Source organism: Bos mutus, chromosome 1 (genome assembly GCF_027580195.1).
Source record: "Bos mutus isolate GX-2022 chromosome 1, NWIPB_WYAK_1.1, whole genome shotgun sequence".
Lineage (NCBI taxonomy): Eukaryota > Metazoa > Chordata > Mammalia > Artiodactyla > Bovidae > Bos > Bos mutus.
In genome coordinates, this window is record NC_091617.1 from 141,969,542 (window position 1) to 141,995,482 (window position 25,941).

At 48.2% G+C, this 25,941-nt stretch overlaps 1 protein-coding gene across 1 annotated transcript in view; it reads left to right on the forward strand.

The window, feature by feature from the left end:
• The first annotated feature begins 388 nt into the window (after window positions 1–388).
• Window positions 389–25,941, forward strand: part of PKNOX1 (PBX/knotted 1 homeobox 1) — a 44,452-nt gene continuing 18,899 nt past the window's right edge. The window contains 4 exon segments of the mRNA XM_070376715.1: window positions 389–555; window positions 21,207–21,275; window positions 22,208–22,314; window positions 24,453–24,580. Coding sequence (XP_070232816.1) covers window positions 22,264–22,314; window positions 24,453–24,580 — 179 coding nt within the window. The 5' untranslated portion in view covers window positions 389–555; window positions 21,207–21,275; window positions 22,208–22,263.

Sequence of the window (25,941 nt, forward strand, 5' to 3'; positions counted from 1 at the left end):
GGGCTGGCCTGCCCTGCATCTCCCGGGCGCGCATTCAGGACTCCTCCCGCGGATGGTACAGCCCGCCCTCCCCGCCTGACCGTCGCGGGTGGTTTCGCCCACCCAAGCCCGCTCCACACACTTCCCCCGGTCTCTGAGGAAAGAGCGGAGGGGGCGTGACGGTAGTAGGCCACGCCCTCAGCTGCATACTAGTGAGGCGGGGCTCGCGGCCTGCGGGGCGGGACGCTCTTCGCGCCGCGGCGCAGCGTCTGGGGGCGGGTCCCGACTGCTAGGCGGGGGCGGGGCCGGCCGCCGCCCGCCCCCGGCTCACTCTCCGCCCCCGGCGCCCAGGCCCCGCCTCCAGCCGCCGCAGCGCAAGGACGGGGCGGGGCCCGGGACCCTCAGGCCCCGCCCTCACTGTGAATATTGATGCGGCGCGCGTCGGCGTCGCCCTCCTCCCATTGAGCGAGACTGTGTCGCGTGGCCCAGCGTCGGCGTGACGGTTGGACGCGGGCGCGGCACTGCGGGTCCCGATTGCTGCAGCCGCTTGTCAGTGTGATGAAGATTGGCACCCAGGTAAGCTGTCACTCAACCGCTCCGCCGCCGCCGCCGCTCCGCCGCCCCGTCCCTATCAATCACGCCGGCCCGCCGGCGCCGCGGCCGCCGCCCCGCCGCCGCCAGCCGGGTCTCCGCGGGCCGCCGCCGCCCGGGAGGGCCGCGCCGGACCTGCCGCCCGGGGCAGGGGGCGGGGAGGGGGCGCGGGTGGGGGAGGGGAGCAGCGGCCGCGGGGAGGGGCGCTGAGGGCCGGGCCGGCGCGGGGGCGCGCCCTGCTTGTTTTTCGGTGTGGGCTTAGGGACGCGGAAATTTCTGGAAGGCTCCGCCGCCGCTGCCGCGCGGGGCCCGCGGCGAAGCGCGCGCTCCTAACCGTCCCTCTCGGAGCGCGGCGCGCGCCCCTGCGCGGGCGGGGCGGGGGGCGCGGGGCGCGCGGCGGGGGCGGGGCCGGGCTGAGGGTTCGCGCGGGGCGGGGCGGGGCGGGGCCGGCGTCCGGGGCGCGGGGGCGGGGCCGCGCGGGGGCGCGCGGGGCGGACGTTCGCGTGGCGGCGGCGGGGGTGCTCGGCGGCCGTGAGGCGGGGGCGTCGCGCTCCTCGGGCTTCCGGGGTCCCAGAGGCCGGGCGGTGGCCGGCGGGTCCCGGGTTGTTAGGGAGCCCGGGGTGCGCGGTGTCTGGAACGAGTGACACAGGCGTCGCGGGTGGTAAACAGCCGACTAGAACTAGAGGACGGCGGTGTGGGGCCCGGCCCGGCCGCCCGCTGGCTCCCACATTCCTTGAGGGAGAGGTCGTGAGTCACCTCAGGAGAGGCAGGGAAAGAGGAGTCTGCTTTATTTCAGCGCAGAGGCTGCTGGGACGCGGCGTCCTTAGTGGTTCAGAGGCTGGGCCCGTTAGGCTTTCCTTTGTGATGCATGACTCCTGAATCCGTCTTAGTGCGTGCTGCCCGGGTCGGAGTCCCGGGGTGAGGGCGGAAGGCGGATGCTGGGGAGGGGGAGGGGAGTACCTGTACTGACGCGAATGTGCAGTCGGTAACTTTGATCGCAGACCTGCACCATCCAGATTTAGGTAGATTTGCCGTTTGTAAGGAGGTTGTGATTAACAATTTTGATCCTAAGACTTAGTTTTCAGTAGAAGCTACTGGTAGGGATACTTCCCGCTTTATGCTAAATGAAACCCTCAGCTTTCGTTGGATATACTTGGATGATTTCTCCTGACATATTAAGAAAGGGCTTATGTACTTGCATAATGTTTTATGCAGTGTTTTCTGAATACTGTGTGGAAAAATCGAAGTGAAATGTGAAAATTCTGCCAGTACAGTTGCTGGTGATGCTCTCAAATCTAGGTGTACGTGGATTTGGAAGGTGGCCCACTGACTCCAATTTGCCTTTCATCGGTTTTTTCCTTCACTTTCCCAGCGTGGACAGAGTCGTGCGTTTCGTTCAGCACGGTTGTGGAATAGAGTTGTAGGACATAGGGCTTTCCGAAGGACCCTTCCTACTTCAGAGATTTACAAGTGGGGATTAGAGTTGGTGAAATATCGTATGAGGTTAAGACTGGAAAGGTGAACATCCCGTGCTAACAATCTAAGTGCGGACACTAGCGATACTGGGTGTTAACGCTGTCCTCTAGGGCACAGATATTTACATGTCTGTTTCAGTGTGGTAACTTTAGGAAAGTACCACTTAGGATCAATGAAAGGTACTGGGCAAATAGTAACATTCTAGCGTAACTCTTCCACTTTTGTTGCAACTAATTGAAACTGTTCAGAAGAACACTTTGAAACCTCTCAGTTCAGTTCAGTCGCTCATCATGCGCCCCAGGGGGCCTTTCCTGCCCTCCCCAGATCTCTGGTCTCCTCCTCCTCCTGGCACAAACGTTTTTAAAAAAACAAAATAGGATCAGGAAGAGAACCTATTATACTGAAATACAGTTATCAAAAATATTGAACTAAACTTGTGATGAATTTCCTGACCTGCTTTTTATTAGCTCACGTAGTAACAGATGGAACACCAAATCTAATTCTTTTTGAGTATTGATGAGTATAAGCGTCAGTTTGGGATTTTTGTACAGTGCTAATGTTTTGTGAAAATATCTGTGGTTTCTGTTGGTGAAGAAGTCACAGGTGCTGTGCAAATTCCAGGATTTTGTGACTACCTGTGGAATTGAATGAGTGCTAAATTTCAGCCAGACGTTATAAAGATGTGATTTTTTTCTCATTCAGGTTCACAGAGACTAAGAGCCTCTGCACTAGCAGTCAATTTGCTCCCAGTGCATCCTTTACTAGGAATATGTATGTACCCCCCTTTTTCTTCCTCATAGTGCTTGTGCTGAGGGCAAGGGCGCTGAGGGCAAGGGCGATGAGGAAGTAGAAACAGCACAACTCAGGGAACCAGAGCTGAACTGTCTGGGGTCACAGCAGGGTGAGTCATTGGAGTAACTGTCTGACACCAGTAGTGATGACTCACATGTGGGATGGGTTACAGTTCTGTCTTGTACAAGTTGTTTAGGAAGGTGGAGTATAGTGTTGAAAGGGTTCAGTTGAGAAATTGTTGGAGTCAACATTCAGGGACTGGGAGGCAGGGGCATTTGGTTGGAAAGACCTGGCTGTAGAGACTGTCAAATAAGGCCCCTCTGGCTCTATTGCACACCTGGCCAGCGAATGGTCAGAGTACCCTGCTGCTGGGTGCCCTTGGCTGGCAACTGTCCTCGTCTTGGTGTGTCAGCCTCACTGGTCTCCTCACTGTTTCTGGGAGGTTTGCAGACTGTGCCGGATGCTGGCCCAGCCAACTCTTTGTGTGACGAGGTGGTTTCAGACTCTGGATGTGGAAGCTCTGTGGCTCTGAGGTCACTTCTGGGGACCTGCGGAAGGGACAGAGTGGCTGCTTCATTCCATCTCAGCTTCCTTGGGGGAAAGTCCTCCAGCTCTTCTAGAATCTTGAAAAGCGCTGATCAGTCAGGTTTTGGGACTGAGGGCCTGTGCATTGGTGAACGTTTTCAGTTCCCATTGTCTTGAGCCTTCTCTTCAGTGTTAGGATGCACTCATCAGGACAGGTCCAGCCAGCAGCCCCCCAGCCCTCCCTTCCCCTCAGGGTGGTCTGCCCAGTGTGGGGTCATGCACTCCTGTCTGGGGATTATTCTACTCAGGGTGACCCTGCCACCCCACAGGTGTCTGTCATTTGGCGCAGCCTCCAGCCTTGTTGGGGAGAGGTCGCAGGGCATGTGGTGGGAAATGCCTCTGGTGTTTGCATCTTTAACGCCCGGCTGCCTTACTCAGGCCCTGGGGTGGCAGGCCGCAGGCTGACTTCACCGGCAGGTCACGCAGGAATAAGGGAGAAAGGAACCTAGTGGAGTCCAGTGACCCAGGTAGTGCTGGGCCTGGGGGTGGATGGAGTTGCAGCTTGGGGCCTGGCGGGATCTGGCTGCCACCCCGGCCTTGACCTTCCCGGCTTGCTCTTCCCTTGTTGATCTCGACCGTCTGCTGCTCCTGCACACTCTGCTCCTCAACTCTGCCTGCTTTATCCTCTTCTGTTCTCCTCACACACCCTGCCCACCCCAGAGACAGGGTGACGATTGTCTCGGCCTCCACCATGTCCCCCAGGTGCCCACCTGGTCCCCAAGCTCTCCCCAAGGAGGGGTGGGCTTTTGCCAGCTCACAGCCACTGCAGTGGGATGGGTCACTTGGAAGGGACTGTAGGTGGTAGGAACTGTGATTGCAGTTTCCTCAACAGTCTCGTTGGATTTGCAGAAAGTACCTTTATGAGAGCTTGGCAAGCCCTCAGTATATGCTATACTATAGCTGAGACATTTTATCAAGGTTTTTAATTTTTTTTTGCTTTAAAAAATCAGGAATTTAATTTTGTGTTATTATAAATTCAGTTATGTGTTTATACGAAGTATCTTTTTAAAAACAAGATAACAGTTTATTGCTGTATAAATGAAACACCCCTGTGATCCTCTGGGGCAGGGGTTCAAAGCTGGGCCCCTGTTGACTTTTGGGGCTGGGTACTTCTTGTCTTGTGCATTGTAGGATTTTAGCAGATGCCAGCGGGACCCCCACCAACAAGTGTAACAACCAAAAATGTCTTCAGATAGTGCCAAGCATTTGCTGGGGGACAAAAATTCCCCCTGGTTGAGAAGTAATGCCCTGGAACAGCATTTTCCAAACCACCTTGTGTGGAACCCAAGTTTAATGGGATAGGTGTAAGTTTTTACATATTCATCAGTGCAGCTATTTTAAGTTGTATTTTTAGTCAGTGTTATGTGTAGTTTCATGTTTTACATAATTGACGTGTTTCACATTTTCAGCATTTATCTATGGTCTTAATACAGTTCTGTGATTCTGGTTTCGTGTGTGTGGCTGTCCCTGCTGGTGTAGATGGAGCCTTTCAAGCACGTGGGTCTTGTTGTTTCCTGTGTTTATTTGATCATCCTCTGGCCTGCCAGGCTGAACGCCAGCCGGATCAGGGCAGGGACGAGGCTGCCAGGCCCAGGTCCACAGTGTTCTGTCGCTGAGCTCAGATGGTGCCCTTGGGAGAAAGATGGTACCATGATATAACCCTTGCCTTGAAGGGTTGGGGTTCCTATTGAACCTAAAACATACTCATTGACCATTAATAGCAAGTATATCATGAAAGTTTTAAATGTCAGTTTTTAATGATGAGAGTGGTAGTCATGGTTTTAAAAACAAAGCTGTGATTTGAGTTTAAATTCTACCACCTGTGATAGGCCTTCCAGCTCAGAATTTACTGAAATGGATTCTGAAACCATTAAACACCTTTGTTGTTGGAATTTTGCTGTGTCTCTCTTGAACATATGTGGTTGGCTTTTGGGGGCTAGATTTTGTTTTGACAGGATTTAACACCTGTGATTTTATTCGAATATTATGTTAAACTTCAAGTGGTGCCTCTCAAAACCTTGCTTGAAAAATAAAGTGATCTCTTGACAAACATTTCTCCTCAGAATGAGTTCTTGACTGACCATCTCACAGAGAGGGACCTGAAGGCAGATGGAAGGCGAGGGAGGAGGGGGCGCCCGGCGGGGTGGGAGGGGGGCAGGTGGCTGGTTCTCTGGCCACAGTCACAGCCCTTCCCATACAGGAATGAAGACTGATGGCGCTGTAGTGACCTACAGCTGCTATCCTCCAAGGGCATTGGAAAAGGTCTCTTGTTTTGAATATAGAATTTTGACAGTTTTCTTGGGGTCCTTAACAGCTGTCTCAGCTTTATTAATGCACCAGTTTGGTTTAGAGGAGGATCATCAATTCCGCATCCCCCCACCCCCAGTCTAAAGGTGTAGTTTGTACTGTCTTTCCATCGTCTTCTGGCTTCATTACCAGTTCTCACAGCCACTAAAACTGAAATTACCCCATAATTTCCTGCATTTCTGTGTGGATGGAATTGATCCTGCTCATAGAGCAATTTCCGAGAGTGGCTTGAGGACCCTCCCTGCTGGGAGACCTGAGCCTCTGTTGGGTGGGCCTGGCAACCAGGAAGGGAGGGAGCTGCCGGACACCTCAGCATGTGTGTGGATTAAATGAAAAATGCAAGAGACTGCGTCACTGAGGCTGAGTTAGAGCACGTTGTAGCTGGGGTTTGTGGCCCTTTTTGTGCAGTCCTGGAACCATCCTTGGTATACTGCAGAGGAAAAGAAGACGTGGTACATGCTGTGTGTGGCCGCAAAGCCGCACACGGTGACCAGAGGGCCCTCTTCAGGAGGAGTGCTGGCCGACTCAGCAGCTCCCCTGAAACCAGTAGGTCTGGATCTAGCTGGATCAAACAGTGTAACTGCTGGGGAAATATGACTAATAAAAGGGGAAGGGTAGGGTATTTTCTCTCAGTTCAGTTCAGTTGCTCAGTTGTGTCCGACTCTTTGCGACCCCATGAATCGCAGCATGCCAGGCCTCCCTGTCCATCACCAACTCCCGGAGTTCACTCAGACTCACGTCCATCGAGTCAGTGATGCCATCCAGCCATCTCATCCTCTGTCGTCCCCTTCTCCTCCTGCCCCCAATCCCTCCCAGCATCAGAGTCTTTTCCAATGAGTCAACTCTTCGCATGAGGTGGCCAAAGTACTGGAGTTTCAGCTTTAGCATCATTCCTTCCAAAGAAATCCCAGGGCTGATCTCCTTCAGAATGGACTGGGTGGATCTCCTTGCAGTCCAAGGGACTCTCAAGAGTCTTCTCCAACACCACAGTTCAAAAGCATCAATTCTTTGGTGCTCAGCCTTCTTCACAGTCCAACTCTCACATCCATACATGACCACTGGAAAAACCATAGCCTTGATTATACAGAACTTTGTTGGTAAAGTACTGTCTGTGCTTTTCAATATGCTATCTAGGTTGGTCATAACTTTTCTTCCAAGGAGTAAGTGTCTTTTAATTTCATGGCTGCAGTCACCATCTGCAGTGATTTTAGAGCCCCCAAAATAAAGTCTGACACTGTTTCCACTGTTTCCCCATCTATTTCCCATGAAGTGATGGGACCGGATGCCATGATCTTCATTTTCTGAATGTTGAGCTTTAAGCCAACTTTTTCACTCTCCCCTTTCACTTTGATCAAGAGGCTTTTTAGTTCCTCTTCACTTTCTACCATAAGGGTGGTGTTATCTGCATATCTGAGGTTATTGATATTTCTCCCAGCAATCTTGATTCCAGCTTGTGTTTCTTCCAGTCCAGTATTTTTCATGATGTACTTTGCATATAAGTTAAATAAGCAGGGTGATAATATACAGCCTTGACATACTCCTTTTCCTATTTGGAACCAGTCTGTTGTTCCATGTCCAGTTGTGATGACCAGTATGTAGTGTGATGGGTATCAACACAGCCTATGTAAATAGCTCTTAACTCTTAGATTCTAAAGGGATCCATGGGAATAAATGCTGGAAGCCTAAATCTAGAAACTTCTGTTCCAGTGGGTAGTTCCCAATGCCTCCTTGCTCTTTGATTTTTTTCTGTCATCTGAGCACCAAAAATCCATGCTCTCCAATGGAGTCAGTGTAGAGTGTCGAATTCTCTCTCATGCGTGCCCCTGCCTTGCCCAGAACCCCCTGTTCTGAGACCCTAGATGCCAGAGGCCTCTACATTGCCAGCTCCGGAGCTCCTGGCTGGAGAGCAGGCCAGCTAAGCTCCTGAGTGCCTGGAACCCAGGCTAGGGAAAGGACCGGAGCCTCATTCATGGCCTCTTTTTTTCTTTCTAGAATCTTTTTTTTTTTTTCCCTTGATCTTCATATCTCTTTGGGTGATTCTTATGTGAAAGGAATGAAAACAGGAGATGGAATAATTCTCAACTCTTTTTGAGTACTTTTCTGAGATTTGCTTTCTTATGGACCCTTTTGACTTGATAATGTTTATTTTTTTATTTTTTGGCCATGCTGCGTGGCACGTGGGATCTTAGTTCCCAGACCAGAGATCAAACCCCATGCCCCTGCAGTGAAAGTTCGAAGTCTTAATCACTGGACCACCAGGAAGGTCCCCTGGCGGGGGACTTAATGTTTAGTTAACTTGCCTGAGGACATACTTACTTTACCTATTGTTTATTTAGATGTTTATTTCTCATTTTTTTTTAAGCTTATTTATTTGGTTGCATTGGGTCTTAGTTGTAGCATGGGGGATCTTTGTTGCACGGACTCTCTAGTTGAGGAACAGGGCTTAAGTTGCTCCAGGGCATGTGGGTATTAGTTCCCTGACCAGTGATTGGACCTGCATCCCCTGCATTGCAAGGCGGATTCTTAACCACTGGACCACCTGGGAAGTCCCTATTACTCAGTTTCAATTTTAATGTTAGTCCAGTATATCCTGGGACTTTCTTGGTGGCTCAGATGGTAAAGAATCTGGTAAAGAAGGACCCAGGTTGGATCCCTGGGTTGGGGACATCCCTGGAGAAGAGAATGGCTACCCACTCCAGTATTCTTGCTTGGAGAATTCTGTGTACAGAGGAGCCTGCCGGGCTACAGTCCATGGGGTTGCAAAGAGTCAGACACAGCTAAGCGACTAACACTTTCACTTTCCGGTATATCCCAAGACTATAACCTGTAACTATTTTAAACTTTAAAAATCTCTCCATCTTTATGTATGTTATTTTTCCTGTTTTTTTTTGTTTTAAAGATTTTCTACGTGAATTCCAAGTGGAGAAATCAACTGTTGAATTTGATACATGGAGTGAAATACATATTATGGAATATTCCCAGTATTTCTGCCATCAAAACTTAAAGGAATGCTTTTCTAATGTCATTTTCTCATAAAATAAATAATATTGAAGGTGATGATTATAGTGCAGACAAAACATTTAAATATTTTCTCCTTTTAGCTAGAATGTCATTAAAATAATCTGAATTCTTGTCTAGACAAGTCAGAATAACCCACTGTTCAAAACTACTTACTGTAAGATGCTTTGCTAAGTTTGACTTGGTCCCCCATTAGAAGGAGGCAATGTTGTTAGCTCTGTGTTGCTGAACAAATTGAATATCAAATATACGTGTGCATGGGTATAAATGATATTAGACAGGTTACATACATGTCATTCATGAGAATGAAGCATTCAGTTCAGTTCAGTCGCTCAGTTGTGTCTGACTCTTTGTGACCCCATGAATCGCAGCACGCCAGGCCTCCCTGTCCATCACCAACTCCCGGAGTTCACTCAGACTCACGTCCATCGAGTCAGTGATGCCATCCAGCCATCTCATCCTCTGTCATCCCCTTCTCCTCCTGCCCCCAATCCCTCCCAGCATCAGAGTCTTTTCCAATGAGTCAACTCTGCATGAGGTGGCCAAAGTACTGGAGTTTCAGCTTTAGCATCATTCCTTCCAAAGAAATCCCAGGGCTGATCTCCTTCAGAATGGACTGGGTGGATCTCCTTGCAGTCCAAGGGACTCTCAAGAGTCTTCTCCAACACCACAGTTCAAAAGCATCAATTCTTTGGTGCTCAGCTTTCTTCACAGTCCAACTCTCACATCCATACATGACCACTGGAAAAACCATAGCTTTGACTACACAGACCTTTATTGGCAAAGTACTGTCTCTGCTTTTCAATATGCTATCTAGGTTGGTCATAACTTTTCTTCCAAGGAGTAAGCGTCTTTTAATTTCATGGCTGCAGTCACCATCTGCAGTGATTTTGGAGCCCAAAAAAATAAAGTCTGACACTGTTTCCCCATCTATTTCCCATGAAGTGATGGGACCAGATGCCATGATCTTCGTTTTCTGAATGTTGAGCTTTAAGCCAACTTTTTCACTCTCCCCTTTCACTTTGATCAAGAGGCTTTTTAGTTCCTCTTCGCTTTCTGCCATAAGGGTTGTGTCATCTGCATATCTGAGGTTATTTATATTTCTCCCGGCAATCTTGATTCCAGCTTGTGCTTCTTCCAGCCCAGTGTTTCTCATGATGTACTCTGCATATAAGTTAAATAAGCAGGGTAACAATATACAGCCTTGACGTACTCCTTTTCCTATTTGGAACCAGTCTGTTGTTCCATGTCCAGTTCTAACTGTTACTTCCTGACCTGCATATAGGTTTCTCAAGAGGCAGATCAGGTGGTCTGGTATTCCCATCTCTTTCAGAATTTTCCACAGTTTATTGTGATCCACACAGTCAAAGGCTTTGGCATAGTCAATAAAGCAGAAATAGATGTTTTTCTGGAACTCTCTTGCTTTTTCCATGATTCAGCAGATGTTGGCAAGTTGATCTGTGGTTCCTCTGCCTTTTCTAAAACCAGCTTGAACATTTGGAAGTTCACGGTTCACGTATTGCTGAAGCCTGGCTTGGAGAATTTTGAGCATTACTTTACTAGCATTATAGTCAGATAAACCCCAGATTATAAGTGTAACCTTTAAATGCCCTGAAGTTCATTTTAAAGGTTTAAAAAAATATCCTGAAATGGTCCTAGACACATTTGCCTTCGCAGATTGCTGTGTGCTCACTGCCAGCGCTGAGTCCCTGCTGCTAAGGAGCACAGATTCAAGTGTGAAATGATAATGCAGGTTGACGTTTTGTCGATGGAGCAAGGCTTGTTCTAGAAGCAGATTGGGATGTAGGTGTTAGTGTTGAGGTGGTGTGAGGTAACCAGTAGGAGACTGAAGGTAGAATATGTGACTCCCAGGTACCTGAGGGGAGAGTGGAGCAAAGAAGAGTTTCGTCATCTCAATAAAAAGGAATTCAGAAAAAAGAGGAGAATGAGGTTTGCTTGGTGTGTTAAAAACCAAACAATGTAAGATGGCATGAACAAGCCCAGAGACACCAAATAATGTAAAAGGGTTAGCTCTCCCAAGTGATAAAAACTCCAGATTTAGTAGAAAAATGAAATCTAGCTGATGCGGTATGTGAGCGACCTAAACAAGCGACCTTGTTTTATCTAAAGCTAAAACAAGAAGGTGGGAAACAAGGGATAGAAAACTGTTGTCAGCCCTACAGAAAGAAAGGTTTAGCAATACCAGTGTCAACTGAACTCAGGGCAAAAGCATGAGAAGAGCAGTTCTTTCTATCATAAGCTAATGTATCAGTAATGTAGCAATGTATCAACAATGTATCAAAATGTAGAAAAATTGGAAGGTTGATCCAAGTGGGAGAAGTTGACAGAGGGGCCCTCTGCTGCTGCTAAGTCGCTTCAGTCGTGTCCGACTCTGTGTGACCCCATAGACGTCAACCCACCAGGCTCTCCTGCCCCTGGGATTCTCCAGGCAAGAACACTGGAGTGGGTTGCCATTTCCTTCTCCAATGCATGAAAGTGAAAAAGTGAAAGTGAAGTCCCTCAGTCATGTCCGACTCTTAGCGACCCCATGGACTGCAGCCTACCAGGCTCCTCCATCCATGGGATTTTCCAGGCAAGAGTACTGGAGTGGGGTGCCATTGAGCAAGCCACAAAGCAGGTTAGACCAGAGAGAAGAGAAGGTGTGGAGGGCTTCTTAACTCAGTGCCACTGGCACCTTTGTGGGCGCTGTCCCATGCACTGTGGTAGGGTGAGCAGCGTCCCCAGCCGCTACCCACTGTGATAAGCAGAATGTTAATTGAAGTTGCCAAACGTCTCTTGGGGGCCAGAATCACCCCCAGTAGAGAACCGCTGATAGAAAGGATTCAAACGCTAGAACTGATGGATGTGCAGAAATTTGTGCCCAACAAACCTAAAGTATAGATTCTCAATTACACAGAACATTGAACAAAAACCAGCCACATATTAGGCCACAAAGAAAAATCCCGTTTCGAAAAGTCAATTCTATAGACCAGATTCTCAGACCACAGTGCAACCTGGACAGAACCTAAGAGTGAAAAGACAGCTAAAATATCCACCGGAAAACGCTAGGGCCCCGTTCTTTATAATGCTGGTTGAAGAGCTCAGCGTTCATTCTGTGAATGAAAGAAGACTGCCGAACACTATCCACGGGATGAAGCGAAACCAGCTCTCAGGAGGAACAAAGTGTGTAGACTCACCCATTTATTAGAGAACAAGAAAAAGAAATAAATTCAGCTTTCAACTCAAGAAACCAGGAAAATAAAGTTAAGGCAAATCTATTTTTGCTTTTTGCGAATCTGATTATGAGGAAATGAGAACACAGTATTTTAAAAGGGATGTGGCTATGGATATGAAAATTTTACAAATAATAACATGCATGTACAATTTGATGGTGGTAAATTTGAAGTGAAGTTGCTCAGTTGTGTCCAACTCTTTTGCGACCCCATGGACTGTAGCCTACCAGGTTCCTGGTAGGGATTTTCCAAGCAAGAGTACTGGAGTGGGGTGCCATTTCCTTCTCCAGAGCAGATGATAAAAAGACCAAGTATCTGATGTGAGTCGTTTATGAAGAAGGCATAAATGACCAGAATTGGCCTTGGAGGTAGAAAACTTGCACAGACCAGTAACTTTAGATGAGATGGAGAAGGAAGTCAAGATTTATCTTTTTGGACTCTTTGGTGGTCCAGTGGTTAAGAATCTGCTTGCCAATGCAGGGGACTCAGGATCGTCCCTGGTCTGGGAAGGTCCCACATGTGGCAAAACCACTGAGCCCATGCGCCATAGCTACTAAGTCTGCACCCTAGACCCTGTGCTCCACAAGAAGAAGCCTGCCCACCATAACTGGAAAGTAGCCCCTGCTCACCACAACCAAAGTGCATGCATAGCAACAAAGAGCCAGCCAGTGCATAAATAAAATTTAAATACAAAAGTTTTTTTTAAAGAGGCACTGGGGTGAATTACAGCAAACTTTCATGAAACAGATAATTCCTGTGTTAAATGGAGCAACCATTCACTACACAAACTTATTGTGCACCTCCTGTGTACCAGACATTGTGATGGCGGTGGGGCATGTTGTTGTTTAGTCCCTCAGTCGTGTCTGACTCTTTGTGATCCCCTGGACTAGAGCCCACAAGGCTCCTCTGTTCATGGGATTTCCCAAGCAAGAATACTGGAGTGGGTTGCCATTTCCTCCTCCAGGGGGTCCTCCCAACTCAGGGATCGAACCCATATCTCTGGCATTGGCAAGCAAATTCCTCACCACCTAGGAGCCATCTGGGAAGCCCCAGGGTCTTTGTGGCCCAGTGTTTTAACTTAGATGCTCACAGGTAGTGTCAAGAGTCCTTCATGTGCTGTTAACATGGCTCCAGTATGTATTTCCTATAGGTGTTGATGAGCAGGAAGAGTCTCTTTCCTCTTCAGGAATGTGTGGTGGGTTATTCTGGAAGTGTATGACTGCACACCTTGACTGCTGCTGAGAGATGCCACTTGGAACCAGGTCACACTTTCTTCAGACTCACTAGTGTGTGCAGAGTTACATTTGTGCAGCATTGAGCATCACATAACTGAAGGTCGTGCTGTGTACCTTCTTCATCCATTCTCTTAGCATTTCCCATTTTGAATGACACAGTAATTCATAGATTGAATTGATGAAATTGATATTTGTAGGCATCAAAATTGTCAGATTGTCAAATACTCTCTTGATTTCCTTGGGAGTTCTATAGTTATCTTAGAAACACTTGCTCTAACACAGATAGACTGCCAGTTATCTTGCCAGCAAAACTGGGTTTATTCTGGATCAGCAAAGAATTGCAATTTCAGGTCTGCAACCACATGGAGCCCGGGCAAGTCCCTGGCTGGCCAGGAGAGGAGAACTCATTTTAAAAGGAGAAGGGGAGGTTGGGCGAGCTGGAGTTGAGAGAGTCCACTGGAGGAATCCAGGGTTCCTCTAGTGGCTTCGCATTGCTGGGTTGGGACACTGCCTCATTGGCTGAACTCTGGGGAAGTGGGGAGAAGAGTCTGTCCCTTTCTTGTCTGGCTGTCCCTACTGTCAGGACATGAGACTACCACTGCTGGCCTCCTGACTCTGTTTCATTGAGGTTTCTGTTTACTGATTTTCACAAAACAAAGTCTATTGTGCTCTTAGAAATAGCATGTAGAGGGAAAGGCCGGGCCTGGCAGCCAGACTCTTTCAGAGGCACTCAGCCTCATGAGCAGGAGGAGGCCAGGCAGGGCTGCAGAGAATGCCAAGTGTCCTGGTCCCTACTGGTGCGGGCACAGGATGACCTGTTCATTCTGCTCCTGGGTCTGTGGCCAGGAGTTTGGAAAGGGTGTGGTGGGAGTGACCTGTCTCTGCCCTACAGGTTGGGGTCCTCAGCTGGGAGGACCAGGAGGCCCGGGAGTGGCTTGGTGTCTGAGGGCTGGAGTCTTGGGGAGGGATTTTCTCAAATCAGAAACTTGGTGCTGGCTGTCAGTAGGGGCATGAGCTGGGCTGTGGACCTCTGTGTGGACATTCCCTGTGGCCTGGGCTTCCTCATGGCGGGGGAGGTGGGGTTCTGGTTAGTCATACTTCTTACTTGGCAGGGGTTGGGGGGACGCTCAGTGCTCTAGGATTGAGTGACCCAGTGAGAATGGTGAGAGCTGCTGCAGGCCTGGACTCACGCAGCCTCGCTTTGGATGCTGTCTCATGCCTGGTTCCCAGTGAGTCACTAGGGTCAGCTTTAAGAGGCGGGGACAAAGACCCTCTTCTTAGGAGGAAGGCATGTCAGAGTTTGGGGATGTGTTCTAAAGTGCTTGTGTGGGTCTGGACACAAGTAGACCCTAGGAAGGGGCTGCCTGCCTTGTCTTCCCTCCCACCCTCACCAGGCCCCATTGTGGTGCTGGCGGTACAATGGAGACGCTCCCTCCTGGGGCCAGTGCTCAGTGAGTCTCTGTGTTGTGTGGGTTACGTAAACAGGAGGGCGACACGGAGCTCTGACCTTGAGGGGCTTCTGCTCTGCCAGCCCAGGTCCCCTAGAGTCCACATGCCCGAGGCTGAGTGGGAGCACGTGGTTGACCACCACAGTGCCTTTGGGGAGCAGCACCAGAACCCCGGGTTCACTCGCACTTTGCAGGCAGTGATTGAGTTCAGAGAGATTTTCGTAAACACATCAAGATTCCAAAGCTCTTTGCATCTTTGGTACTTCTCCTTCCGGCCCTGGCAGGTCTGATGTCTCGTTTCTGCTGCCCCGCCGGCCTGTTTACCTGCTCTTGGGCCATCACCTCTTCTTTGTTGTTACTATGGCCTTGCAGGATAGCTTGACATTTTTTTAGTTTCTCTAAAGAAGAAAAAAACAGAAATGTTTATTGGGATTTTATCTGCATGTGCTGAGAAAAACCAGTAGACTTTTCGTAAACCATTAGAAATGTTGGTAGGCATGAGGTTAGCCTGCAGACTGGGGGCATTTCTTACCCAGCAGTCCACCAGAAAGTATAGTGACAACGAGATACTTTTGATAGTAGCAAGAAAAACGGTAAAATGTTTCAGGATTAATTAACCAGGAGTACAGAAGACCTCCACAGAGAAGAACATCAGTTAATAAAGGATGTGGGAGAGAACCACATGCTCACGGTGCTCACAGATGTCTCTTCTTCCCAAATTAATCCTGGACACTTTTTCAACATGGTTGTGAAGTTGTCTCTTGACAGCAGGGACCGTGTCTGGTTTGCTGCCCCATCCCCAGGGTTGAAAACAGAGCTTGGCTCAGAGAAGACTTTCAGTAGGTGTTTGTGGGCTACATCAGGCCCAGCCATGTGCCCAGCAGACTCGGTGCCCTGCCTTTCCTCCTGACAGCACCATGAGCCTATTGCCATGATTAACCTTCGTGTCCATGATTGATGGTCGGGACCACTGTGGATTCTCCCACTGCCCTGTGGCTGGTGTGTAGGTTCTGTTTCCATTTTTTATTAATGTGGATAAAACACATCATTTCCATCTGGCTTTTTTGCCATGAGTTGTTTTTTTTTTAATTTATTTATTTTTAAATTGAAGGATAATTGCTTTTACAGAATTTTGTTGTTTCCTGTCAAACCTCAACATGAATGAGCCATAGGTATACATATGATCCCTTCCTCTTTAACCTCCCTCCCATCTCCCTCCCCTCTAGATTGATACAGAGCCCCTGTTTGAATTTCCTGAGCCATACAGCAAATTCCCGTTGGCTATCTATTTTGCACATGGTAATGTAAGTTTCCATGTTACGCTTTCCATACATCTCGCCCTCTCCTCCCCTCTCCCCATGTCCATAAGTCTATTCTCTATGTCTGTTTCTCCACTGCTGCCCTGTAAATAAATTCTTCACTACCGTTTTTCTAGATTCCGTATGCCTGTGTTAGAATACAGTATTTATCTTTCTCTTTCTGACTTACTTCACTCTGTATAATAGGCTCTAGGTTCATCCACCTCATTAGAACTGACATTTGTGTTCCTTTTTATGGCTGAGTAATATTCCATTGTGTATATGTACCACAACTTCTTTATCCATTCCTCTGTCAATGGATATCTAGGTTGCTTCCATGTTCTAGCTATTGTAAATAGTGCTGCAATGAACAATGGGATACATTTCCAAGAGTTTTTAATGCCCTTTGAAATGAAGTTTAGAGCATAGAAGAGTTTATTTGACGGTATTTTAAAATCAGCATTTATGGACTTCCCTGGGGGCTCAGTGGTAAAGAATCCACCTGCCAATGCAGGAGACACAGATTCAATGCCTGATCCGGGAAGATACCCACATACCTTGGAACAGCTAAGCCGTGTGCTGCAGCTGCTGGGCCTGTGCTCTAGGATGGCAGCTGCTGAAGCCCAAGCACTGCAGAGCCCGTGCTCCGCAACAGGAGGAGCCACCGCAACACGAAGCCTGCACACCGCAGCTGGAGAGTAGCCCCCACTCGCTCCAACTAGAGAAAAGCCTGCACAGCAGTGAAGACACGTCACAGCCAATAAACAAAATTATTTTTAAAAATAAAAAAATAAAATCAGTGTTTATTGAGGCTACAGGCCTGTTTTTTTCTCTATGCTTTTATGTACAATTTTTATTATTCTCTTATCAGTTTAGTCAGTTTTGATCTTTCACCTACAAGACAGCCTTTGGTCAAATCAAGATGGTCAGACTGCATGTACCATTTTCACATGTACCATGCACGCATATACAACTTTAATCTCCTTATGCAGCTTGAAAACCTAGTTTTTAGTAGAGACCTTTTTCATTTTAAGCATCTTAACTATCTGACTAAATCAAACTTTCTCTAGTAGATGTAGTCACCCAAAATCACACATGTGGCAAGTCTCAAGTTACCACACTTCCCAAGCCTTCTGCCAGGAAGTGGCTTCCATGGGATGGGGAACTTGATTTTGTTTACTGCTGTACCCTTGGGACCTAGAATCGTCCCCTGGCAGTCAGCAAACTTGCATAAGGGAAGAAATGTTTGCAATCTTAGTAATTTTCTCATACCTTTTCCCTAAAAAAGAAATGTGTAAACTCAGGAACTCAGTACACCTTTTAAATTGGAACCAAAGCTGATGTCTAAGATAAAGTTGCCAAGTTTTCTTAAATACTGCCAACAACTTAAGTGGCAAATACACAGATTATTCTGTGAAGCTAAACACAATAATATCAAAATCTAAATCTCCCTGAGGGCTTAGAGACACCACTGAGGCAATAGGGAGGTCATCTCAGGCGTGTCGGGGTTGTCATCTGGGGGTTATCATGTGGGCTGGAATGTGGGGAGCTGGGGTGCTGCCAAGCCGGGGCCTCCTTTGACCCACATGCCGCACCTCTTCTTCCAGTCCCTGTGGACTGAGCCAGCTCAGACCTTCCCATCTGCTCCGAGCAGGAAGGTCTTGTCCACCTGTTGGGACTCGGCCAGGCTGTCTACCTCTGGTTCTTCCCTGATTTGTCAGTTGTCCTGGACTAGAATGCTCAGAAATGTTAAAATGCCTGTCAGATTTGGCTCACATTTCATATTTTTGTCTGCCTTCAAGGTCACAACACTAATGCTGTCTTCTTAGCTGACTTTGAGAAGATTGTAACTTTTTTTGATAGGTGACCATAGCGGGCTACAGTCTATAGTGTTGCAAACAGTCGGACATGACTAAAGTGATTTAGTATGCATACATGTGGTTGGGGCTTCCCTGGTGGCTCAGTGGTAAAGAATCTGCCTGCCAGTACAGGAGACATGGGTTCAGTCCCTGGTTCTGGAAGATCCCCTGGAGAAGGAAATGGCAACCCATGCAGCCCATCCAGTAGTCTTACTGGGAAATTTCATGGACAGAAGAGCCTAGTGGGCTACAGTCCATTGGGTCACAAAGAGTCGGTCATGAGTTAGTGATTGAGCATGCCCTTCAAATACATATGGTCAAATTGCTTTCTGACAAATTGCTGTTAGTGGGACCTGGGACTCCTTCAGAGCAGCAGGTTTCACTTCATCTTTGCTAGCAAAGTAACGCACCACTCTTTTAGATTTAATAATTGCCAGCTGAAAAAGGATGTATTGTTTTAAATTTTGTATTTTTTAAATTAGTTTTAAGATTTCTGTACATGAAGTTTGGAAAGTTGCATTTTCTTCATTTGTATTAGTCTGGCTGGACTCTTGAAAGGGTATCAAAGTGACAGTTTTCATTAATGTGTCCTTTTTTAACTGGATGGAACTTGTAGAATAAAATAAACAAAGCCCATGTCATATTGCCCTTGAACACCAGGGTGTTGTATGTCTGTTGGGCTGGTGGTTCTCCAACTTGTATGTTGGAGCCTCAGTTCAGTTCAGTTCAGTCGCTCAGTCGTGTCTGATTCTTTGCGACCCCATGAACCGCAGCACGCCAGGCCTCCCTGTCCATCACCAACTCCCGGAGTCCACCCAAACCCATGTCCATTGAGTCAGTGATGCCATCCAACCATCTCATCCTCTGTCATCCCCTTTTCCTCCTGCCCTCAATCTCTGCCAGCATCAGGGTCTTTTCAAATGAGTTGGAGCCTCACATGACAGTAAGTAGTGAGGACACTCGGAAGAAAGGGGACCTGTGGGCACTATTGGTAGGAATATAGATTGGTGCAGCCACAGTGGAGAACAGTATGGAGGTTCCTTAGAAAACTGAAATAGAGCTACGTGTGATCCAGCGATCCCACTCCTGGGCATGTATCTGAAGAAAACGAAAACACTGATTCAGATGTTCATAGCAGCACTATTTACAGTAGCGAAGATGTGGAAGCAGTCTAAGCATCCTTCAGCAGATGAGTAGGTAAAGAAGTGGTACATGTATACAATGGAATATTACTCAGCCATAAAGATTGAAAACTTGCCTTTTGAGACAATATGGGTGGACATGGGGGATATTATGCTTAGTGAAATAAGAGGCAAATACTGCATGGTTCCCTTATATGTGGAATCTAAGAAATAAACTAGTGAATATAACAAAAGAGAAGCAGATTCACAGATACAGAGATCAAACTAGTAGTTACCAGCAGGGAGAGGGGAAAGGCAAACAGAGGTAGGGGATTAAGAGACACAAACTGCTAAGTGTAAAATGGGCAAGATAGGGACTTCCCTGTCTTCGCTAAGACTCTGCTCTCCTGATGCAGGGAGCCCAGGTTTAATCCCTGGCCTGGGAACAAGATCCCACGTGCTGCAACTAAGAGTTCGTGTGCCACTACTAAAGATCCCGAATCCTGCAACTGAGGCCTGGCACAGCCAAATAAGCAATAGATGAATATTTTTTTAATAATGTAAGATTCAAGGATATCTTGCACAGCACAAGGAATATAGCCAATATTTTTAAGTAACTATAAATGGAGTATGATATTTTCCAAAAAGAAGTGAAGACACTGTTGTTTGAGTTTGAACATAATAGTAACTTACTTTTCTGTGCAATAGGGGAGGGCCTATCTGTGATCTGGGAGGGCCTGTAGCTGAGCAGCTTGGCAGAGGCCTTGACCAGAGCAGACCCTTCCTCCCATGCCCAAGCAGCTCTGCTGGCGTGAACCCCGTGAATTCCGCTGCCCGCCCGCAGGTGCCAGTCAGTGTTACTGCCCAGGTGGAGGATCGTTCTGCTGCTGCCGCCTCAGTGCCGCGGGCTGGCCTGGACCTGGACTGCCCTTTCGCGCGGACAGCGCCACCTGCTGGCTGGTCTTCCTGGCTTTCTGGGTGTCCTGTGGCAGTGTTGGTCACCTTGGCACTCTTTACCCCTTTTTTTTTTTTTTTAATTGGAGGCTAATTGCTTTACAATGTTGTGGTGGTTTTTGCCATACATTGACATGAATCAGCCATGGGTGTACATGTGTTCTCCATCCTGAAGCCCCCTCCCACTTCCCCTCCGCATCCCATCCCTCTGGGTCATCCCAGTGTACTAACCCTGAGCACCCTGGCTCATGAATCGAACCTGGACTGGCGATCTGTTTCACATATGATAATATACATGTTTCAATGCTATTCTCTCAGATCATCCCACCCTCGCCTTCTCCCACAGAGTCCAAAAGACTGTTCTATACATCTGTGTCTTTCCCCATCTTTACTCAATGAAATGTTGGTCACATGGAGTTGCTTCGCCCACCCCCACCCCCCACTTCTTCCAGTTTCTTCCATTGTAGACAGTGCAGGTATTTTCAAAACTCTTGACACAAATTTCAAAATTCTCTTTTAGAACAGTTGTACCCAGTTAGGTCCCATATTGAAGGTTTAACCAGATTTGGTAGTGAGAAGGACTACACATCTATATATTCTGTTGATAAAATTTTGACTTGTCCCTGGTATTCATTGCGGGCATTCTGAAAGCCCCCGACGTTGAAAGAGTGGAAGCGTGACCCCCACGACCTGGATCAGGCAGCAGTGGGCTTGGCTGCAGTGTGTTCCACCCCGCTGGTGGGTCCTTGAAAGAGACCTTGGAGAACTGGCTTCCCGCCGAGACCGACGTGGCTGTGGCCTTGGTAGTCTGCCTGGAACTCTCTGGGGCCTCTGCTGTGTTTCGTCCAGGTCTGCTGTAGGGAGCATGGCAGACCTGCCCAGAAGCTGTGTCAGGGGGACACCAGTCAGTGAGTGGCTCAGGCCCCTCCCGGCTCCATCCCCTGAGGACCGGCTGGCTCCAGGAGTCCTTGGCTTGTCGCAGTCACCCCAGTCTCTGCCTCCAATTCACAGGGGTTCACCTGGCTGCCCCTTAGAGCCTCTCCACTCCCCCCTTTTCAGAACACCCCTCTCGAGACCCCTAACATGATGACATCTGTGAAGACCCTGTGTCTAAGTAAGGCCCTGTGTGCAGGCCTGGGGTAGGACCTGGGCCCTCCTAGAGGACACGTCCGACCTCTGCATGTGCTGGCCACGCCATGATGGCTACTGGGCTTGTCCCTGTGGCCCAGCCTCGCTTGTTCAGGTTCCCCTGTGGATGTTGAGAAGCGTCTCAAGCTTGCAATGTCTTGTCTCTTGCTCTCTCCCCCCAGGTCATAGAACCTGCTCCCCACGGTCAGCTCCACCTCGGGACATGCGGCTCTGCTCGGCCGGTTGCTCAGGTGAGAACTGTCAACTCTCCTGACCCTTCCCACGCCCAGCTAGACCCTCTGCACAGCCTGTGCTCCCGAGGCTCTTGTGCATACACCCCCGCCCTCCTTGGCACCACAGTCATTCAGTCTGCCCTGCACACCATCAGAGGGCCTGTCCTGAGCTGAAGCCTGTGCCCTCCTGCTCACCTTCCCAGGACTTCCTGCCCCCCAGGAAGACCACCGTGTTCACCTGGACCGTGAGCCGGTGTGACCTGCTCTGTGCCCCACGGCGCACTGCCACACACCCCCCGCCCTGCTGTCCCTCTGCACACAGCACCACTGTCCTACTGCCTGTGGGTGGCATGGGCAGCTGCCCCTGCCCCCGTCATCCTCTGTCCCCACCTGGTTCCCTCATCTCCTTTACCTGAGTGTGCACTGACAGGTGGATGACAGTGTCCACCTCTGCACTGCATGTGGATGTGAGCCGGTGCCTGGCGCCGCCCCTCCAAGCCCTCCTGTGTCTTTCCTGCCTAAGACTGGCCTCCTGGCAGGCTGTGTCACACGGCCCGGGGACCCGCCAGCTGTACGCTCGCCCTCTGTCATGTTACCCTGCCCAAGTCTCCGTGTGCTGCCTGGTGTCCCTCCTGTTTGTGGTCCTGGGAAAGCCCCAGGGCCCAGGACAGTGTCCTGCACGTGTAGACTTGACTAGCTGTTGCTCGGTGAGTGAGGAAGAGACCCAAATGACTGCCAACGAGCTGACGCAGCCGGCCAGGCAGGTGCTAAGGTGTGATACCAGGCAGGTGCGGAGTGCTGCGTAGTGTTCGTCTCAGACCATAGTGAAGGGCGGTTTTTACTTTCCGTGTGGAAATAACGTATTTTAAAAGGTATATGGGCGCTATGGAGTAAGGGGACAGCAACGCTCTGACTTAGTGGCTGATGCTTCTCTGCTTTTGTTTTCCCAGACACCATTTGCGTTTGACTCAAGACGATCTGATGTTTTATAAGGAATTCATTCACCATGATGGCGACACAGACACTGAGCATAGACAGCTATCCAGATGGGCAACAAGTGAGTGCTGCACCCTGCCCCACACCCTGAGCAGCCCACCGACCTGGCGCTGGAACACCAGCAGTGCCTGTGTGTTCACACACGTCTCCCTGCGGGCAGGTTCAATGTTAAACGCTCGATGCATTTATTCATCTTGGTGCCCTGAAGGATTAGCTGTAGAATTGTTCAAGTTGTTTCCTAAATAACACCAAGATTCAGTAATTGTGAGTCCCCTAAATCAGAGTTTCTTGGGAATTTACCTTTTTAATGTTAGTAAATGTCGGTTTTACAGAAAAGCTGGTTGTGGTGATGATCGCAGACTCCTGTGTTGCCCGCTTGCTGGTCCGAGTGGAGCTGGACCACCTGCTTGGTTTCTGTCCCCGGACGTGGGCGGTGGAGGGGACTCGTCTGATGACATATGGGTTCTGTCTGTACTTTTCCTATCCCTGCAGGAGGCAGTCACGATACCCGGCTCCCTGCTTGAGGGTTTAGGGAGCACCCAAGCCTGGGGCACCTCACCCACCTGTCACTCCCCATGTGGTGAGATTTGGAGGCTGTGCCCCTCCCTTTCCAAGTTAGGTCTTTTCTTGATGGACAGTTTTGTGCCATTCTTGGGATGTTTCCCGTTGCAGCAACTTTGTTGACTTTTTAAATTAAGTGTTTTTACTTCTCAGAGATAGGGAATTCTGTTTCAGGCTGCTGTCTTCACCAGAAGTCCTCTGCTGTTTCCAAGCGATCTTGTTTCTCAGAGGCACATCTAATGGTGTCCCTGTGGCCGCTTCTTGGGGCTCTGTGCCCTGGGGACCCTGGACCCTCACGTGTTCTCACCTCTGCTGCCCTGCAGCTGACCCCCGCCCTGAGGCAGTGAGTCCAGGGAGGGCTGGGCCCGTGCTTGTAATAGCTCCGCACCTCCCAGGATGTGGAAAACCGTTGTGAGTGTTCCTTCCAGTTAGCATTTGATTTTCTACAATATAGACCGACCACGTCTACTTAGACAGCCCTCTGAGGGCGAGCAGTTAGATTGCTCTTTTTTCACAATCATTTTTAAAAATCCTGAAATAAATCTTAAGCTTTTTAAAAAATAATCCTGTCAGACTTCTCTCCAGAAATACTGTGTTTGATTGGGCTTTTTTAGTCAGTTGCTTTCGGTTTTGGTTTATTTTTTAAGAGAGAAACTATTCCCAAGTATGCCGTTTCATCCAGAGGCATCATGGAGTGACCTGCTGGCTCTGTTCTGTCGGAGAGATGAGAACAAAGCCCAAGCCAGGCTGCAGGGCTGTGGCCCCGAGCGCCAGGCTGCCCTCCTGGCAGGACTCAGGTTCTTCTATCGACTGAGGATGAGCCCCCCCACCCAGGCTCCACCAAGAGTCTACCTCCTTGAGGGGCAAGGGGTAGCAGCTGGGGGCGGGGCAGGTAGATCCCAGACACCCCTGCCCTGAAGAAGCCAGGGCACCGATCTGCTCAGGGATAAGAGAAGTTAATGGAGTGATTTTGTTTTATTTGTAAATTGATTTCTTTTATGTTTAGGGATTTAAATATTCTTCATCTAAGTTCCAAATAGCACAGCCAGCCAAAGCAATTTCAATGATAATAGCTTTAAGACTTCCTCTTATGTTTAAAACTGTTTCTTTAAACACAGCTAGTCTTTGCTTTCTAGATGCAGTGACTTTCCTTAAAGTTTTATACCTTGTGTATTCCTGAGTTTAAGGCCTGGTAAGGGAGAATTCCAGCCCTGTCACACATATGGAGTGTCTTGGGCTTGAGTTGTTTTTGTGACAAGATAAGAGAGCGTGGACTGTTTGTTTATCCTTCTCCACCCACAGCATTACCCACTGTGAGGATGTTACAGCAAGGAGAGGTGGACGGGTCAGATCTCATGTGCACTGGTTCCCTTCAGAGGTTTTGAAAATAATAAGTGTTTCACACATCAGTCCTCTCAATTTTTAAATGGTTTGGAAATCTGACCTTTTATTTTTTTTTAGCCATTTAAAAGCATATTATTAGTACATTCGAAGGAGCTTTGCTGGTGATATTCCTTACCTACTGCTGCCAGTTATATAACCACCTGGCAGTTTGCCATTCCACTGCTTTGAGAATAGAATACTTAGCAGCAAGTTCCTTTGTTTTTGGTAACAAAAATACTCTCCCTCCTCTCACAGATGCAGGTAGTCACAGAGTTAAAAACGGAGCAAGACCCCAACTGCTCTGAACCAGATGTGGAAGGAGTGAGCCCTCCCCCAGTGGGGTCCCAGACGCCGATGGATGCAGACAAGCAGGCCATTTATAGGTAGCGGTGAGATGTGAAGTGTGTGGGTGTTCATTCAGAGGAGTGATGAGGATGGAGGCCTGTTAAACCGAAAGTGAGCTGTTGGATGGGCAGAGCAGTGGGCTGGAATGTAATAATGCTGGGGTGAAAGTTTTCTCAGGTTACCATGTTATTGCTAATATACTTTTTAAAAAAAAGTTTTGGAATATAAGTCTACATTTTAGTCAACCTTACAAAAAGCAGTCTTTAAGCCCAGCTGGTTGTACTAGAGATTTCTGCCACAAAGAAGGAAAAACAGCAAATCTACCCAGTTTCTCCCAGTAAACAGAAGACGGGGTGCTTCTGAGCTCACCTTATGAATGGAGAATCAACTCTGCTACCAAAGCCAGACAAAGACAATACAGAAAAAGAAAAGTGAAGACCAGTCAGTATGCTTCATGAACTTTGGCATAAAAATCATTAGTAAAATATTAACAAAATCAAGCAGCATGGAAAGAGAAGAATATTAGTGACCAGGTGGAGTTTATCCCAGGAAGCAAGACTGGTTCATCATTCAGAGATCAACCAGTGAGCCATATGACATGATCATATCAAGTGATGCCCAGAAGCATTTGATGGAAGTCAACAGCCAGTTATAACTAAAACCCATCAGTGCAGCAGTCACAGAGGGGAGCTTTCTTAACCTGATGTAGGGAAACTACAAAAAAACCTATAGCTCACATCATACTTAATGGTGGAAGATGGAATGTTTTCCCCAAGTCTGGGGACAAGGCAGAGGTGTCCACCCTGACTCCTGTTCATCTCTGTGACAGAAGTTTAGCCAGTTCAGTGAGGCAAGACAAAGAAAAGACATATCCAGTTAGAAAGGCAGAAATTAAATTGGCTTTATGCACAAATGACGTGATTGTCTATGTATAGAAAATCCCCCCCCCCAAAAAAAATCCCCAAATTTACCAAAGAACTTCCAGAATGAAACAATTGAGTTTAATAAGGTCACAGGTTGCAACAGCAACACATAGAAACCAGTCCTATTTTTATACCAATAGTGTACAATTGAAAACTGAAGTTTAAAAGATAATACCGTTATGAGAGCTCCAAAAAATTTTTGGTGTAAATCTGACAAAACACATGCAGAAACTTTGTGCTGAAAACTGTAAACGCCCATGCAAGCAATCAGAGAAATCCTTAATAAAAGAGCATGCTGTGTTCATGGATTGGAAGAGTCAACATAGTAAAGATGTCCTAAAATTGATCTTTAGCTCTGCAGCAGTTCCAATGAAAATCTTAGCAAGATGTATTTATACATATAGACAAGTTGATTGTAAATTTTATATGGAAGTCAAAGAACTAGACCTGCTGAAACAATTTTGAGAAAGAAGAAT